The 13,310-nt window shown below is 39.1% G+C and overlaps 1 protein-coding gene across 2 annotated transcripts in view; it reads left to right on the top strand.

The window, feature by feature from the left end:
- Window positions 1-12,890, top strand: part of VAPA (VAMP associated protein A) — a 52,080-nt gene extending 39,190 nt beyond the window's left edge. The window contains exons 4-7 of one of the 2 annotated variants that reach the window (XM_061595320.1): window positions 1,963-2,043; window positions 6,210-6,449; window positions 7,723-7,899; window positions 11,463-12,890. In XM_061595320.1, the coding sequence (XP_061451304.1) occupies window positions 1,963-2,043; window positions 6,210-6,449; window positions 7,723-7,899; window positions 11,463-11,618 (654 nt within the window). In that variant the 3' untranslated portion in view covers window positions 11,619-12,890. The remainder of the gene's footprint in view (window positions 1-1,962; window positions 2,044-6,209; window positions 6,450-7,722; window positions 7,900-11,462) is intronic. The other variant, XM_061595330.1, reaches the window with a different exon arrangement.
- The last annotated feature ends 420 nt before the right edge of the window (window positions 12,891-13,310 follow it).

Genomic DNA, 13,310 nt, shown 5'->3' with positions numbered 1-13,310 from the left:
AAAGGACCCCCAAACTACGAACCTGTTCCTTCAAGGGGATTGTAACCTCATCTAGAACAGGATGAACATCCACCATCTGGGCAGGTAAAGAGCTCACCAACAGTGTCTCAGTCTTGTCTGGATTAAGTTTCAGTTTATTAGCTCTCATCCAGTCCATTATTGCGGTCAGCCAACGGTTCAGCACATCAACAGCCTCACCTGAAGAAGGTGAAAAGGAGAAGTAGAGTTGCGTGTCATCAGCATACTGATGGCAACGCACTCCAAAACTCCTGATGACCGCACCCAGAGGCTGCATGTAGATGTTAAAGAGCATGGGGGACAAGACCGACCCCTGAGGGACTCCACAATGGAGAGTCCAGGGTGTCGAGCAATGTTCCCCAAGCACTACCTTCTGGCGACGATCCGATCCACTAAGTAGGAGCAGAGCCATTGCCAAGCAGTGCCCCCAACTCCCAACTCCGCGAGCCTCCCCAGAAGGATACCATGGTCGATGGTATCAAACGCCGCTGAGAGTTCAAGGAGAATCAACAGAGTCACACTCCCCCTGTCCCTCTCCCGACAAAGGTCATCGTACAGGGCGACCAAGGCTGTTTCAGTGCCAAAACCGGGCCTAAAACCGGATTGAAACAGATCCAGATAATTGGTTTCATCCAAGAGCGCCTGGAGCTGGCCGGCGACCACCCGCTCCAAGACCTTGCCCAAAAAAGGGACATTCGCCACCGGTCTATAGTTGTTCAAAATATCTGGGTCCAAAGAAGGTTTCTTTAAAAGAGGTCTCACTATTGCCTCCTTGAGACTACCAGGGACTACTTCCTCTCTCAAGGAGGTGTTTATCACCTCTTTGGCCCAGCCGGTGGTTACAGCCCTGCCGGCCTTCACCAGCCAAGATGGGCAAGGATCAAGGGCAGACGTGGTCGCCCGCACCATTCCAAGCACCTTGTCCACTTCCTCGAGCTGCACCAACTAAAACTCATCCAACAATGAAGGACAAGACCGCGCTCTGGACACTTCCATGGAGTCATCTGTCATAACATCAGAGTCTAAGTCCCGACGGTTAGTCATGTGAAGTCCAGGAAGTAGTATCCAGTCAAGGATAGTCTTCACTTTCTGTCTTTAAATTCCATAGATGGTGTTGCAAAGTACTGCTCATCTCCTGTTTTTGGTCATTTATTGCATCACTTTTCCCCTTCCCCATATAATCTGCAGAGTCTTGTATTTTTCTCCTAAATATCCATTTTGTGGCAAATACAACTTCGGGGTTTCTAATTCTGGAAAAGTAGGGTGAGTCCCCTCTTTCTAGGAATGTGACAATCAAATTTTCTTTCTGATAGTGCTGTCAAAAAAAGCAAAACAAAATCTAAGAAAAAAGAAGTAATTTTTCACTATCTTTGAACATGGCATGTGTTAGTATAAATTTTATTATATTTGATATCTACCAAAACACTCAGTTGGTTAGGCTGAGAGACAGTATCCATTTCTTGGCTTATTAAGAAGAGATGTGCACAAGCCCTGTGGCTGCACAAGTCATCCCTTCTGTTGTGCTACATCTGACCTAGAAGACTATGTTTGCCTGAATTGAAACAAACCAGGATTTGAAACTAACTTCAAATTGTGGCTTCACACCCTGGTTTGTTGGAATCCTTGTAACTCTAGTCTCCTGGTTTCGGATGTAAAGGGAATGTATGATTAATTAAACCAGGAAAACATTTAGCAGTATTCCCCAGTGTGCTCACACACAGTCTCAGCCTGATAACTGTCTGAACTGGGCCAGTGACTCGTCTGAGACCATCCAGTAAGGTTCATGCCCAAGTAATGATTTGAACTTTATGATTTCCGACTTCGAAACCTACTTAAAAATCTGTGTATAAGGCAAATTTTGCGTATTATTTATTTGTTTATTATGAGTTCTTGTGAAGATGTTGAGTAAAGTAGTTTCATTTTAATGTATTTTCATTGTCATAGTGGAAGGATGCAAAATCTGAGGAATTAATGGACTCCAAATTGAGATGTGTATTTGAAATGCCTAATGAAAACGATAAGCTGGTAAGTAAAAAAACAAAAATGAAACAACCCAAAGTGGTGACTTTATCCCCAGATCTCTTAAGATTCCCAGATCTCTGAGAAGATAAAAATCTTCTTGATTTTTGTTTTATATCTGAACAGTATATGCAATTGTGATAAATAAACTTAAATGTGAGGTAGTGTAACTAATATTTCAATTTGGTGCAAAAAGCTTCGTAATTTTACATTTCTTTTTTAGCATATAAATGCAATGTGTTTTGTAACCTTTCTGTCAATCTACTTCTGCATCGTTCTGTGCCATATGAAACTGGGCCTATCTATCCCTAGCTCATTTTGTCAAAGTGAAAACTGCCTTGTGGCCAACTCTTCAAAATTGTGTTGTTTGCATAGTCAGTTGTGAAGGTGGGCTGTGTCTCAAAGACCCCCATCTGCACTAAACATTTAAAGCAGTATCATACCACTTTAAACAGTCATGGCGTCCCCCACAGAATCCTGGGAACTGTAGTTTAAGGGTGCTGAGAGTTATTAGGAGGCCTGTAGTCTTCTCATAGAGCTACAGTTCAATGAGAAGTCAGACATTGAGTGTTGCTAGTCCCATGCGGTGGGACAGGCATCCTCATTTTGACGTTCAGGTGTCTCTTGAAGACTTTTTTGTGCTCACAGGCTTATGCAGCTGTATAAAATGTCTTTGAGTAGTCAGTCATTTTAATGATTGTTTTGTATTGCTTTTAAATGCTTTTATGTTACTGTACACTGCCCTGATGTTTTGCGAGACAGCAATATATAAATACTTATATAAATAAATAAAATTCCCAGAGTTGTCTAGGAAGAGGGGTTGTTAAACCTCTCTGGGGATTATACCTCTGTCAGGGGAATAGGGATCTCCTAACAACTCTTAGCACCCTTAGCAAACTACAGTGCCCAGGATTTGACAGCTGGGGCCAAAGAGATGGTAAAAGACATGAGCAAGTGACTTTGTCCGTTGATACTGAATAACAAAATTTCAAGAACTGCATATATAATCACATATAACAGTCATTTAGGAAGGGTGGCAGTCCTGAAGATAAAAATATATGGTAATGGGTCATGAAGATAATAGGTTTTCATGACATGTTTAGTTAAGGGAAATCTTTTAATACTCCTTGTTGAACAGGATGTAGCAAGTTGGAAGCATAAATAAAAGGGTTATTTGCATGGGAGCTTCTACGTTTTTAATTCCAGTGTTTTAGCTAAGAGCTGGAAGCATGGGACATCAGAAAAGGAGACATGGACTGCTTGCATCCACATTCCTCCTTTGCTAATTTAGGTTACACAAGCTATGTGGTACCTGCTGTTAATTTGCACCTGTTTCACAGACATATAGGACATTGTCTGAGGCAGTCAATGGGTGTCTTGTTTGCAAGGATGTGCTTATTATTGATAACTGTGAAGATGTGCCATTGCTCAATGCTGGCCCAAGACATTTGCTGCCTAATGTAGGGCCTGAATGCCTTCTTCACTTTGGGGGCCAACATTTTTTTAAAGTTTTGCATATCTCATAGTGGTTCCCGAAGCAGCGCCAGCCCTGCCATAGGTGTAACTGTTGTCAGGGTGTCTAAAAATCTGTATGGCCAAGATCATACTGTGAAGCACAGATGCCTTAAGCTTAATGAAAAAACTACTAATCCTAAGGATCCAAGAACTGTAATATTTTTAAAAAATAATGTTCATTATTGAGAGATGTTTAAGTGTGCAATTATTTTGCAAAATAGTTAGAAACTTCAAACAGCCAAAGTGATGGCATAATGATGATCTCAGCATCACCGAATTCCAGTTGCCCTTCAGTATTCTTTGTGTTTTCCTCTTCTCCCCCTGCCTCCCATCAGCCATCTAAACTATTGCCACATAATTCTTGTGGTCATTGTCATGAAAGTAAATGTATGGTGTAGTATTCTATTTGGGGATTTTGGATGCATCGTTTTTAACTGTGTGCCTAAAGAAGAGGTTGCCGTGGGTTTGGGGATGAGGACCACTTCTCACATGAATATTCCTGGTTGGGGTTGTGGGAAAAAATAAAATCTGTGACCAGTCAAGGATGTAGGAACATGGGGTAACTTCACCAGGCCCAGATACCCTAATATGCATGCATAATGGACAGAAGGGGAAAGGCAGTGCTTTCATTTTTGGGGACTGTGGAAAGCCGTGTACTATATTGTCCACATTTTAAGAAGAAAGATAATTTTAAGATACGCAAAAGTATATTCATCTTGGGTTGTATCCAAAGTTGTCCTAAGTCACAGTCCCAGCAGTGCAAGGATTTCTTTCTGCTTGCACAACAGGACTTCCCCTCTTCTCTTTTCATGCACCCCCTAAATCTGTTCTAGGGGTTCTTCCAACCCTTAAGGGCAGATTTGGGGATGGTGCATGGAGCATTTTAAATTATATTCCGTGTTCACCATGCATTGGAGTTTCTGTTTTAAACTATATTTGCTAGCTCGGTTTTTTATTTATTAAACTATTTTGTTTACTACAAGTTTCATTCTTTATGAAAGACCAGAGTACGATTTGCAGAAGTTTTTGTAGTTCAAGTATGTTTCCTTAACTCTATTCAGTTATGTAATTCTGCTATCTTTGTATCCAAATTAGTGCTGCTTTACAGAAAATTGCAGTCAGGAAATAGTGAACTTAATAACTGGGCTGGTTGTTATACTATTAGGCTTGTATACAAAGCAGCACTAAGCCTCTAGTTCCATTAGCACACGGATTTACACTTGTGCAATGGAACTTCCCCCTCTCCTCCCCCCATGCCCCCCAAATCTGCCTTGGGTTTTCCCCTAACCCTCCACAGCAGATTTGGGGAGGGAGTGGTGCACACATGGGGGGAGGAAAGAGAGAGGGTTCTATCACGCAAGTGTAAATCTTTGCACTAACAGAACAAGGGCATGGGATACCACCCTTAATTTACAGAATTATGTTAGGTGATTATTTAAATCTTTGACATAAGATATGTCATATTAGGTGATAATGTATGACATACATTGGAATTGGCAACTTTTAGGTATAAGCTACATTGTATTCTTTGTGATCCATTAGCTCACTTTAGGAATTTCTACAAAGTCTGACCTTATAATTGCAGAGAGAAATTTAAAAAAGTAATTGTAATGCTAGAGGGTCCAAAACAATGTGACCAGAATCCCAAACTTACCATAGTTTCTTGTCCCATAAGTCAAGGCAACTGGAGAACTTTAAAGGTTTTTGCCTGTGGGGCTTGTTTAAATATTACATCTCTGTGGTTGTATCAAGGAAAAGTTGCTAGGCAACTTAAATAAAGCCCACAGTCACAACTTTCCTGACACCCTTTATTAGAAGTAATGTTTAGGCTTCTGTGTATTTCATAGATTTGTGATCACATTGCATTCAGGATTCATCATCTTAAGAATCTCATGATGCAAAATAAATTGCTCCAGTAAATAACAGCATACATGTATGTTTACCAACTGTAAAATAATACCTACCATATTTGTCAGATGTAGTTTAATCTCTCAGTATAATTCTTAGCATCGAACAAGTTGTCCATTTAAGTGTGGTTCAATGGTTTTGCTGCCCTCTGTAATAAAGTACTCAAAAATTAAAAGACTGCCACCCAGTCTACAGGATCTGGCATTTACTATATCAGGTAAACACTGTGTGTGAGGAGTGGGAGATAGAATATATCCCTGACATGGTAAATACTAAATCTGGCCATGTGAGGGTGCATTCAGGTGGTTGATGCCAAAGTGATGTGGTTTTGCTGTATTAAAAATGAATAGGAATATAGGGCATATGTTTACTTTAATAGATGCTAGCCTTGGGTCTGAACAACTGTGAATCCAGCCAAAAATCTGCTTGCTATGGTTTTGCTATTGAAGTTCTGATGCCAAAGTGACAAGCTGCTTTTAAAATTTGAATGGAAGTTTGTCTTGTCAGCAGAAGTGTAGTGGCAAACCTAACAAAAATAGCTTTCTGTAGTGTGCGGCACAACCTTATGCATGTTTAGTTAGAAGTAGGCCATGCTGTCTTCAGTGAGGCTTACTCTCTACTAAGTGTGATGAGGATGGCAGCTTTAGTCAATAAAATCAAATGTGTGAAGCCAGCTTTTTTGCCTATTCCTATGCCTTGTAAACTGTTGCTTGACTGCTTGTTCATAATATTTATGTTTTTCTAAGTAGCAGAGTGGGGTTGCAGAGCCTAATCCTTTAGCTGTTGGTTTAGTCACTCCCCTAAGTCTTGCAATGAGAGATCTGCTGAGTGCTGAGGGCATGTCTCACCTGCCACCTCAGGCTTTAACTTCATCAGGATCCATATACATAACTTCATCCAGCAGCAACATTCTTCAGATACCTACAAGTTATAGCCAGAAGATTGACATGATGGAGCAAGGCAGTGAGGTCAAACACAAGATGAATCAGGTTTGTTTTAGGGAGCTAAAAGCACCAAAACTCTTCTAGTACTTCAGTGGTTCGTTAAATTCATTGTAGTTAGCTGAGAAAACATCAAAATTAAGCATAAATTAGAAGAGAACATTATGATTTGAGCAAGACTTGGGTAGAATGTTTGGATTCAAATTTGCAACATTTATTTTTGTTTTTGCACAACTTAAGTCTGTTGCTAGGATTGAGATGGATGACAAGGAGAGGAAGTGAAAGGCATCAGTTGAAAAGGGCCCAAGAAGGGTTGTTAAAGCTGTAGAAGCTGTGGGAAAGGGCAGGAGCCTAAACTTTCCCTGGCAATGGGAAACAAGTTCCAAGGTGTCACTGGCTTTGTTTGGGGCTAATTTCAAGCTATGGTTTAGTGCTATCGGAACTGCCTGGAAAGAGCCCATGCACTTCTTCCTCCCTTGTACACTCAGAGGGATTACAGTAGGGCCCCACTCATATGGCAGGTTCCATTCTAGCCCCACGCTGAAAAGCGAAAACCACCGGAAAGTGAGGCACTACTTAGTTGTAGCGCGGGAGCTCCCCGCACTCCAGCTGACAGCAATCAGCTGTAGCACATGAGCTCCCCGCCTTTCAGCTGATCATGCGATCAGCTGTAGTGCGGGGAGCTCCAGCTGACAGCGATCAGTCGTATTGCTGATCAGTCGTATTGCAAATTGGCTTCTTTGCTTAGTAATGCCACATAAAATGCACAGTGGCCCACTGAAATGTATGCTCTTGATGTCCTAACTTCTTTTCCTTTCATGCTCTAATCTGTCCCTCTCCGTTTTCAAAAACAATCATAGGGCAGAATTATATTTGCAGTGATAATGCTAATTATGGTTAGCTCAAAATCACAGTTGTCAAGCATGGTTGGAAGGAATGTGGAAACCCAGGTACATTCCTAATCTCCCAACCGTGGTGAGGTGATCAGAAACATTGTCTTCACTGGGCAATGGTTCATCTTACTCCCAGGGCTAGAATTTTTAGTTCTGTTGCGCTCTTTCTCATCTTAGAGTCAGAGAGAGAGATGGGTACAAATTCTGTTTTCCTGTTCTTGATCTGTTTAACATTTAAAAGACTTTTGACATACCTTTATCAACCACCTTCCTTTAACAAATTGTTGTTCTCTGGTTGTTTTTTCAGGTTTCCCATCTGGTAACTAACTTGGCATTTTTCCTAGTGGTAGTAGTAAAACTAAAAAAATGCTTAATACTAGCTTTTGGTTAAATAAAATTTATTTTTGAAACCATTTTAATATTTGCAGAATGACATAGATGCAACCAAATCTGCTCCATTATTGAATACAGCTAAACAGGATGGTCCAATGCCAAAACCACACAGTGTTTCTCTTAATGACACTGAAACAAGGAAGCTAGTGGAAGAATGCAAAAGACTTCAGGCAGAAGTGGTGAAAGTATCGGAGGAAAACAGACACCTGAGAGTAAGTTCATGCAAATGGGATAGAAGATTATTTGCTCTTAGACTGTAAAATTCAACTCTGTTTGCAGATGCATTTATAAAAATCATGTAAAAACTGCTTAAACTTAAATATTTATCATAGTACCCCTATTACACAACCCATATAATTTTCTTCTAAGAACAAAGAATTTTACTGGGTGATAGCCAACATCACATTACTGGACTTGACATGACTTCATGCTCCTTTCTGCCCCCGTACCCTCCATTCTACTCTGGAGAGTCCCTGAACCCTTCCGAACATATTTGGGGGGAGCATGGAGGCTGCAGGGGGAGGAGAGGTGCACACAGGATGACATTGTTGATGTCACCCACCAGATTTAGCAAACCCACAGCAAATTTCCTGGTTAGGCTATGTTTAATTCTTCAAATTTGTAATGTCAAAGACAAAGTTTAATTTTTTATAACACAACATTATTTAACTCATTGGTTTAAATTAAGGAAATGTAACCTAACTGGCAGTCCTGTTAGAACTATTGGTTAAAAAAATACAGTAACTTAATTTCATATTGCCCTTCCTTGAAATATAACTTAGGATGTTTTACAAACACTCTGTGTTTGTTCATATGGCTTGGCGTTGCATGTATTTACATGTTCCCTTCCTGTCTGAGGTCTGCTTTAATGATTTGCTTGTGCTTTTATGAAACTGACAAACTGGTCTGTGCAGTACCTCCAAACCAGGAGCAAATCAGAATGAAAACATAAGTAAACTTTCACTCAATCAAGTGTGCCCAATTTGGGTGATTTCCCCTAGTCCCCACATCCCTCACTATTTAGGAGGGTCCACTGACCCTCCAGAGGGAGTTTCTTATGGACATGGGGCTGGAAGTTATTGGAAAATCCAGTTGTGCAAGTGTGTTTCCTTGCACTGTGGGATCGGAACCATAACTTAATACTTGTTAGTCACTCAGGGAACATAATCTGATGTTGAAGTTGTGAAATATAATTAATGTAGATAAATGCATACATACATAAACCATTTTGGACATTTTCTGCTTATCTCTCATACTGTTGATCATATAAACCTTGTGAGTTTCGTTAGAACAGGAAAAGCTCTTAAAAGAAAATGGTCTAGCTCAGACGTCTAACAAGATACCATTTTTCAAGCCAGGAGCAAGCCTTGTGCCTGTGCACTCTCTGCTCTTCCTCCTCCATTCATGTGCCTCATGTTAAGAAAGATATCATGGTTTGTTAAACTATAGTTTCCTGTGACACCTGAACTAGTAGTCTGGTTTTAAGTGCTACCTCTGAACCAGAATATAAAACCAGGATCTGATTAATCAGGATAGATGGAAATTAGTTATGAAAACTAAATAATAAAATTTAGTTCTGATTTTAAACAAGGACTAATAAAGGTTAGAATCCAAGAGATGCCATCCTATATCTCTCACCAAGATTATATCCTATATCTTAGTGTCCATAAGAATTGCACACATTGCACAGGTTAGCTGGAAGGCATAAAATAGTACAAGGTCACCCACTCTTAAATTATGAAGATTTATGGCTATCAGTCAAATGTGAATGCTTACTCTGCAGTTCATAAAGAAACGCTGGCTTGGATCTAATGCAGTATTCTGTATGCACATGGGGATTTCTCACTCTCTCTTCCTGAAGCAATCATTCTTTCCCCAGCCACCACAGGGTGCTGTAGAGGGTTGGAGTACCTGAAATTGTGTGATTGCAGTCAAAGAGTTGTAGCTGTGCGGGTGGAATCATCAACCTTGTCCACAATGTGCAACTAGAAATGCTTTTCTGTTCATGCACAAACTCTTGGCTCCAAACTCTCATTTTTGCCTAGTAACTATTAGTTTTTCTCCTGGAAAGTTTTTTTACAGCCTAATCTATGCATGTTTACTCAGAAGTAAGTCCAAATCAATAGTACTTATTTCCAAATAAACATGTATAGTATTGTAGCCATAGACTTCAGTGAACTTGCTTAGTATGTTTGCATGTGTACATAGAGCCAAATGGAAATCTGTCCCTTATCTTTAGGCAGATACAATTATGCACAGCGTAAAAGGCATGTGGTGTGCATGATTTAAAGTATTAGATTATGCTCCTAGCTCTTTTTCTGTGGCTTTTAACACTGTTTGTGGCCTTGTCTCACCCTTTTAGTCCTTGTTGCTCATTCCCTCCCTGCTTGTGACTGCCAGGTGCCAGTTCTCTTATCACTTGCAGTTGATTGAAAGTACCTTGCTGCTCCTTATGCGTCACTTCCAACCAGTGGAGACTGGTGGCTCCAATTTCAATGGGGCAGTGAATCCACTCTGAGTGTTAGTCCAAATTTTCAAGAGTTGTCCAAGGTGCTGAGCATCGGAGTCACCAGCCTCCACTGCCTTCCAACTGTAGCAGAAATTTAAGTATATGGTATCTGCCTACTTTCTTTCCTCACTACCCTTGGTTCTCTCTCCCTATACCTCCCTCTAGTCCTGTTCCTCCCCACCGCCCCCGTGTCCTCCTTAAATAGTAAGCACCTTGGGAGACCTAGATGTTTTGCCTTTGCTTCTCTGTAAGGTATCATGCACTGATGATACTGTATAAGTAAATAATAGGAGTAATAATTAGTTGTGAGCATATATTTTAATTGTCATAGTTGTCTATTTGAGTGTATTTAAAAAGGATCAGTTATTTAAATAGTCTGACTAATAATCATAGGCATTGACTTCCACTGGCAGAAAAGGTGTTGCAAACATGGCTTGCGTACTCACCTTTCACCTTTAAGGCCTTTCTTGGGGGTCAGGGGACTTTCCTGAAGGAGGTGGACTGTTGCATAGGGGTGAGAATAAAGGGGGAATAGTTGAAAAGCAGGACACTTCCTATCACACTTGTTTGTGCTCAAACCAGTATAATTTTTCCCTTGTTTCTTTTTCTTTTTTTTTCTTTTTGCTTGTCTTTTAAGTATTTTTTCTGAACACTACACAAAGACATGCAAATCTTGTTGTGGTCAGAAGTCTAGAAGTTTCTGTGTTTTATTGTTTTATTTTTTAACTTGTTTATGGGTTTTTATGGGTTTTAATGGTTTAAATTTGTATACTTGTTTTTAATGTTCTTAATTGTTGTAAACCTCCAAAGAGCTTCGGCTATGGGGCGGTATATAAATGCAATAAATAAATAAATAAATAAATAATAAAATAATTGTCTGCCCAGTTAATTTGCAATCTTGAAACTAATAGTGATGTCCCAGGGAAATCCCCATAATCAATTGAACATTTTAAATAATTGAATCTTTTGTTTACTGTTTTTGTAAACAGGCTATAATTGATAGTCTATAATAGATAACAGAGGATTCTTTTCTTATTTTATACTTTTGATTAATATATTACAGTACTGTTACTAATATACATGCTACAATTTCTTTTATGTTACTGTTACTTTTTACTCCTTTAAAAGCAGATATGCACACGCATACACACATGCTATCTCATCAAAACATTTTTCATTTTTTAAAAATGTTCTGGTTAAATTCAGATTTGATGCAATCTCTCTGATGAATTTTTGATTGATCATCTTTTCCCCATGTGTTTTCAGGATGAAGGCTTGAGGCTGAGAAAGGTGGCACACTCGGATAAACCTGGAACTTCAGGCTTGGCTCTCCGAGATAATGGCTCCAATCCTCTTCCCTCACTTCTTGTTGTAATTGCAGCCATTTTCATTGGATTCTTTTTAGGGAAATTCATCTTGTAGAGAGGGAGAAAGAGAGAGAAGCATGCAGAATGCAGCTTCCTTTTTTTCCTTGGCCAGAAAAAATGTATTTACCTACCATTTCATTGGTAGTATGGCCCAAGTGACCATTATTGTGTACAGCATCATACAGGCTTTGCCTCTAATGATCTTGCACGGTTAGACAACACAATAAAAAGACAAACTGTTCGGCTGCTGGACAAATTGTATATTCATCAATAGGAGGTGTCAGTTGCACATTCAGTCCTTTATGAGAAGTCATAACATAAATAAAAGAATTGTTCTTTCTTTCTGTGGTTTTAATAAGAGTTCAAAAATTGTTCGAAGTCTTGTAAATGTTATTTTAATAATCCTTTAAAAATTTATCTGTTGCTCTTGCCTCTTGGAAAATGATTATTAGAATGTTAATCCCACTTGTTCAGGAATATGATGAGGCATTCTGTGGGGAAATGGTTCCTCTTAGTGTGTAAATTTTTTCCTTTACCTTACTTTGCTAATATCATGGCAGAATTTCTTACCCCTTGTGAGGCAGTTATTAAAAAAGTTTTTCATCCTTACAGCCCTGTCCCATGATATTTAACATACAAAAAAATAAAACTGTTAACATACTTTATGCTGGTTAGCTTGTTTCTGTGAATTGTAATTTAAGAAAAGTTTCTTATCAAGTTTTATACATAACCTTGTCACAAAAGTTGTTCAGTTCACTAGGTGTGGCTTACTGTTGCTAGTGAATGTCTTTGGAAGAAACATAGCTGTTTCCATATTATTTAATAGCAGCAGAAAACATTTCTGGCATTTTAGCAAAAGTAAAGGTTAGAATTTGATTTGTTTTGGGACATGGGACTAATTACAATAGGCAGATATTTTAAACTTGTCTATTAAAATAGTGATGGGCTTTGCGGGTATCAAACAGCCAACTTTCTGTTAAATCGTTGATGTTACATTCTCTGAAATCCTCAAGAACAATAATCTTACATACAGATTGACTAGTCCAAATGTTCCCTTAGAATTACATTCTGTCTGACATTTCCAAATAACTTTTATTTAAGTACCCCAAGTTGATTCCAGCTGAGCAAACTATGATAATTTAGAATTGTGAGAGGAAAAAAGTTTTGTCCAGCGAATGTCTTGACATGCTCACCTATTAGCTATGCATACCTGCTATGTTATAGAAAATTCATTTTATTGGGTCTGAACTGCTTCTATGCACTTAATCTTGTGGCTTGTTTCATTTCTGGTCTTTACATCATTAAATAGATAATTTTGAAAGCACAATATAGCTATTTTTAACTGTTATCCATCACAGGGAATTATTTTAAAACTGACATTCTTGGAAGGCTTATTCCTGTAGGCAGAATTTTGCATATTCCTCGATATGATGCAGCCAGTGTTAGAACTTATGTAGCTGAGAAATGTTTTAGCAAAAATATACATCTTCTTGGTTGCCTTTGATTTCTAGTGCTTTTTTATTGGAAGACGTACTTACATCATGTCACTGCTCTTTATGGTAAACTTTTATAAAATATCCTGCAATTTGCAAAGAAGATGATGAACAAACCACTACTTGATGTTTCACTTAAAAGCATGCAAATACAGATGTTTCCTTTTTATGTGTTCCGGTATCTGCATTCAAGTCTTCTCTGACGATGGTGACTTGAAGAAGTATGCTCAAGTCCGGTCCTCACATCATCTGTT

This window comes from Rhineura floridana, chromosome 1, assembly GCF_030035675.1.
Source record: "Rhineura floridana isolate rRhiFlo1 chromosome 1, rRhiFlo1.hap2, whole genome shotgun sequence".
NCBI classification, from domain to species: domain Eukaryota; kingdom Metazoa; phylum Chordata; class Lepidosauria; order Squamata; family Rhineuridae; genus Rhineura; species Rhineura floridana.
This window is presented reverse-complemented; position numbering and strand designations above follow the sequence as displayed.